Below are 6,000 nucleotides of genomic sequence, written 5' to 3' on the forward strand. Positions count from 1 at the left end.
AAGAGGGTGATCAGGCCTTTGTATTCAGGAAGTTGATCGGAACATTTGAACTAAAATCCAGCTTTTTTCACTGCTACGCTTCATGATTGTATACACTGTATTGAATACTTAAAGAAAATGCTCCAAGAGGCTTCTGCCTTAAAGCCTACTCCCTTAAAAATGAGGTTGAGTATCTAACTACAATGATGCAACTATGGGTTGCAGCATCATCAGATGTCCATTTATGCATTTAGTAATTCCTTCTCCTGTATTTGCAGGTAACACAAACAACCGCTTTTCTATGAATGGGAACAATCTCAGACACAGCAGCTTCTCATACAATCCTGATGGCATATTTGACCCTCAAACCTTTGAACTTCTCATTAAAGTGACTGACAGCACCACCAGCCCTCAGTTCACTACTACAGCAACTGTGTTTGTAAACGTAGTTCCTTGGACCACAACAAAACCCACCACTACAACAACTACTCCTGTGAGTAAAAGGCGTGTCCAACACTTACAGAATCTGTTCATTGTGTGTTCTTATCTGTTTAAAACCTTTTGTAGGTATCTCTCTCCGTGTTTTCAACTGGTCAAGCCAATTGTTTCTTCATTAAGAACTCATAAATGTTGGCTACGTGAGTGTTAGGTGAAACTATAATGCACTTAGTATTATTGCTTTTGAATTATTTTTCTCACAGGAGTGATTAACCTCCTTGGCCAGTCTTCCAACCAATGAGGATTGACCTTTCCTTCCATACATTTGTACATTCATCGCTGTTCCATTTGGTAAATAAAGTCCAATCTGGAATCAATGCACACTGTATCTTTAGCCATTAAAGTTATTTAAGAAAACAAAACCTACTTGTACTTATCAGAACATCTCAACTTTACATTTACTAGAAAACGTACACACTTTCTTTTAATGTAAAAAATGGAAATTTACCCAAGTTCTTATTCTTCACTAGACTCCAAAAAAGCAAACCAAGATTGTCACTGAGACATTGACATACTGGCAGCCAGATATCTGGTTTATGGTAGTAATGACACTGACCGGAGCTCTGTTTCTTACTGCTTTGGCACTATTGGCCTGGAAATTGGCCAAAGGGTATGTACTATTATTGATAGTAATAATATTATTATGTATTCATTGTTTTATATAGCACCATCATATTCCACAGCTACCTATAAAAGGTAAATAAGTCATAACAAGTAGTGCACAAAAACCAATTTGACTAAATGAAAAAAAAGGTAGGGAAGGCCCTGCTCCAACGAGCATTGAGTCAGATCGTTCTAAAACACCTCTGGAGGCAACGCTAGCATACGCTTTGTCCTTCTGGACTTTACTGTGTAAAGACTGCTGATCATGCTAACAGTTAGACAAACAGGCTGTGAATGTGGTTGACATGCCATCAGTGACCTGTAGATAGAAACAAATTCCACTTCAGGGAATCTCCCAAGTGGATAAGCTCATAGAAGGGAAATGTGCAGGTTTCTCATCACTTCATCATGTAATAGTCCAGGGGTGTCCAACCTGCGGCCCTCCAGCTGATGCAGGACTACATCTCCCATAATGCTCTTTCAGCTATGGCGCTGGCTGAGAAGTATGGGAGATGTAGTCCTGCAGCAGCAGGAGGACCGCAGGTTGGACACCCCTGTAATAGTCTCTCATGAGTACACATATTTGGATGTTTTAGAAATGTATAGTATTTGAGAAGAAATTGAGAACATTTTATTTACAATGAAGAGAGTTCCATGTATATTGTGGATTACATCAAACTCTTACAACCCAGTAATTAGTACTAACAGAAACCTACAGGCATATATATGATGAGTTCTGTCTGGCTAGGATTATAGACTAAAGCTCTAAAGCTGTCAAATAAAGAGAATACAGAAATCTGGGTATGATGGGATAATTATATGGGATAATTAACACAGATAACACCAGCAATTACAAATGTGTCTTTCCAGGTTCCAATTTTGCTCTCAAAGTGCAAAAGAAGCAACCCAACCCCTTCTGCAGAACAGGTAAGTGTTAGGAAAGGGACATGTTTGTCAAATGCAGGGATGTTTCCATCGTGCCTTCAGAAGTAGGAAACAACTTGTTTTCCTAGTAAAGAGAACGGAAGGCAGAGCATACAGTAGTTCTTTTACGCCTGCTCCCGTTCTTGTGTTACCAACTTCTTCCATAAGCCTAGTAACCACTCTCACTTGAAGTACATACATAAAACACCGGACAGAAGGAACTTCAAGCATCTAATACGTCCATGTCTGGCTGCAGGGCAAGTTTTGTTGTTGGATGGTGTCAAGATGTCACTAAACATAGAGAAATCATTACATGGCAATGAATGGTTTTGACATTGTTGCCTGTTACAATATATACTTAAGGAGAAAGTCTGGAGCAACGTTTGAAATGTGAAGAAATTGCCATGATAATCAATAAAACTGTCATGCTCCTCATTCAATACTATGCACTGGAAATATGCTTTGTACATAGGACAAAATCTAAACAAAATGGGTCAGAATGCTGGGAACCTTTAGGAAGTTATGTAGACACTACACCAGAGTAAAGAGAGCTAGACATGACATACCATTTGTTCAGTATCAGTGTATGGCCTATGTTATGATAGTTACTGTATTTTTTTTATTATGTATCTCAGCTCAGCAACAGAAGTTGAGCGCCCTGTGGATACAACAAAGCAACAGCCACCAGAGAAAGAAAAGAAAGATATTGCTCCTCTCAGTCCACTGAGCTTGGTATGAATAGCATATGCCTCGGAAATTACATGCTGGGGCTCCCTAATACGTACACTCTATGGACAAAACTATATATACCGTATTGGCTCGGATATAGGCCGCCCCCGTATATAGGCCGCACCCTAAAAGTTTGGTGCTTTTTTAAAGAAAAAGTTTTTTTCTTTAAAAAAGCACCAAAAAAACATGCTGCCACTCTGTCTCCCCCCCCGAGATATGCTGCCACTGTCCTCCCCCCCGAGATATGCTGCCACTGTCCTCCTCCCCCCCCGAGATATGCTGCCACTGTCCTCCTCCTGCCCCCCGAGATATGCTGCCACTGTGTTCCCCCCCCTGAGATATGCTGCCACTGTCCTCCTCCTCCCCCCCGAGATATGCTGCCACTGTGTTCCCCCCCCTGAGATATGCTGCCACTGTCCTCCTCCTCCCCCCCCCCCCCGAGATATGCTGCCACTCTGCCCCCCCCCGATTTACCAGAGCAGACTCCCGGGTGTCTTGGGGCACCGGAAGTTGTATACGCGTATTGCGTAGATGTCCCCCACCGGCCCCGCAAGACACCAGGGAGTCTACTCTGGTAAGTCTTGGGGGCAGAGGTAAAACGCATCGTGCGGACGGTCACCGGCTGCGGCGATGCGGGTAAACAACCTCCGCAGTCGGTGACTGTCCGCACAATGCGCTTAGACAACCTCCCGTGCCAGCACTCCCCCCGTGGGAAGTGCTGGCAGGGGAGGCTGTCTGAGCGTATCAGAGAGTAGGATACGGGTCCCCTGCACCGCTGAGGGGGATCTGTATCCTAACCCTGCTGCCTGCCCGGCGCCCGGGACTGCATGTCCCGGGCGTCGGGCGCTAGACCCCGAATATAGGCCGCACCCCCACTTTAAAGACTTAAAGTGGGGGGAAAAAGTGCGGCCTATATTCGAGCCAATACGGTATATATTTTTTTTTGGAAGCCCGAGGTGTTGTGCTTCTCTGTGAGTGCTCTGTGCTCGTGAAAGCAGCAGAAGTCTGATACTTCTTCTTGACTTCAATCTGGCATTCCCCCGAGGGGGTATGCCAGACCAATTCCTTCCCTCCCTGGCCACAAGGCCTGCAGAAGGGCTGGATCTTCTGGTCCACCTCCGAAAAGGAGGACCACTATAAGGAAGAGGTAGGGTGCCACTCAAAGTCCAGTTCCACCGCAGTGCTCGAAACGTAACACAACCTCTGTGATCCAAAAGTTGTCTCCTCGCCATGTTAAAAAAAAAATGTGATTCCAGAAGAAAATTAATTGGCACACGTGAATAAATAAAAGTGCTCAGCCATCCACGGACCCATAAGGGTCAGGAAGTGAGAAGTGCTCGGTAACGAGGCCATTACACCTAATGTATCGGTTTGTCTTAGTCTGTCAATTCTCGTCTTGTCATACCCCTTGAACTTATGTATTGTATTAAGTGCTGCGTAAATTGTTGGCGCTATATAAATAAAAGATAATAATAATAATAATTCCGGTGTTTCTCGTGCAAACACATCCACAGTGAAAGTGCAGGACTGTGGACGTGACCCAGGAAACTGCGCTGGGGCTCAAGTAAACACCTCGGGCTCCATGCTACCTCGGCCCTAAAGCCAGAGGATCAATTAATTCTAAATACATAGTCATTAATACGTACTTGGTCCCTCTACAACTTAGTGAGACTAGTAATAGCCCCACCTATTTGGTGTTTTAGTATAACATATACATCATATATCTAAATCATGGCATATCTCACAATGCTTCTTTTTTTACAGCAGTTTGATGGAAGAGCTCAAGATCCAGGTAAGAATCATTTTGCCCTTTAAGTATTGTACATCACTTTTAATTGGTCTGCAAATGTTGCCTATCACACCATGAGTCAATACATAGGTTTTTCACTTCTGCATTAAGAGACCATTTATATTTGGGGCCCCTCTGTTGACAGTCTTGGTCCCATGCATAGGCGCCTGAATAATGCAAATTGTCTTAATTTTGTTTCATTCTGATCAGGAAATGTAACTTAATAATGACTATTTTTAAGTTGTTACATTCATCCCATTTATCCCATTTTGGGTACTTGCTAAGCTGTTCTCCATTCAAGAAAACATGGACATCATTGGTTATAATATGTTCTTTTAGCAATATAATATACAGGATGTTCTTTTAGCAATATAATCTATGTGTATCAATTAGTTTCCCTTTATATCATTAACAAAGACATTGGTTGCTTCATACTATGAAAGGCTTTGTAAGTCTTGTTTCTTTGCCCTCAGTTACGGGACGAGAGTATCTATTTAACAGCCACACCGGTGAAAGACGCTGGCTTTGAGGACGGGGAAAAAAAAAACGACCATTTGGTTTCCAGCCTTCCACAAGATCAGTTATAACATTTGTTTGATGTCCAGAAAAATTAAACTACACCAAATTGACTATTTTATTATACATATCTTTTAAAGTGATTTTCAAGAAAATAATGTAATGAAAATGCAGAGGTAGTTCACGATTTTCTGCTGGCTACCTTGTTTTTAACTACTTTCTACTGGTCCCATAGGGAACGTAATATGATTTCCACTTCAATAATGTTATTGTCTTGGTTCCTGTGAGCTGCCTCTATATGTGAGAGCTTTGTAAGGGGCCATCCAAAATGTTCTCTGGGACTAGTTTTTAACTGGGTTTCCCAGCTCCTGGAAGTCAGTTGTTAGGTGGTCTTTCTTATAGGACAATATAAAACCTTACTTAGCCTTGAGGGCAATGTTAGAAGTGATACTGTTCTGCAAATAATGTTTTACATATTCATGTGATCCTCAATGTGATTACATTGCCCCAATAACCAAATAATCAATAAGACCTGGGAGCTGCAGTGGTAGTTGAAAGAAAGACTTGGGAGCTGCAGTGGTAGTTGAAAGAAAGACCTGGGAGCTGCAGTGGTAGTTGACCCTAAGGTGTGCATAGGGCCTTTGTAGGGCCTTTGTAGGGCCTTTGTCAGGCGTGATAAGACACTAGTTCAACAAATGACTTGGAATTTGGTCATCATTTATTCAGTTTTTTACTGTCACTGCTCCCTTTGTATCTTAGCTTTTAACGTTGTCTATGCAGGTTAATGTGTGTGTATGTGCGTGTTTTATGGGCTTCTATGTTACAAGGTCACAAAGTTGACAAAATGCCATTCTTCCAAGCAAACGGCCACTGAACTATGAATGCAGATCACATCCTCCCACCATTTAATTCACACTAAAAAGGTTAAAAAAAAAGTTGCAAAATAAAAGGAACTACAGGTA

The 6,000-nt window shown here is 42.2% G+C and overlaps 1 protein-coding gene across 1 annotated transcript in view; it reads left to right on the plus strand.

Moving 5' to 3' along the window:
* Positions 1–5,109, plus strand: part of LOC149285358 (cadherin-related family member 4-like) — a 42,618-nt gene extending 37,509 nt beyond the window's left edge. Inside the window, exon 12 of the mRNA XM_089495325.1 lies at positions 4,996–5,109. Within this exon, the coding sequence (XP_089351451.1) occupies positions 4,996–5,109 (114 nt within the window). The remainder of the gene's footprint in view (positions 1–4,995) is intronic.
* Positions 5,110–6,000: the final 891 nt, after the last annotated feature.

Source organism: Sceloporus occidentalis, unplaced genomic scaffold (genome assembly GCF_023333645.1).
Source record: "Sceloporus occidentalis isolate IW3139 unplaced genomic scaffold, rSceOcc1.0.p SCAF_79, whole genome shotgun sequence".
Lineage (NCBI taxonomy): Eukaryota > Metazoa > Chordata > Lepidosauria > Squamata > Phrynosomatidae > Sceloporus > Sceloporus occidentalis.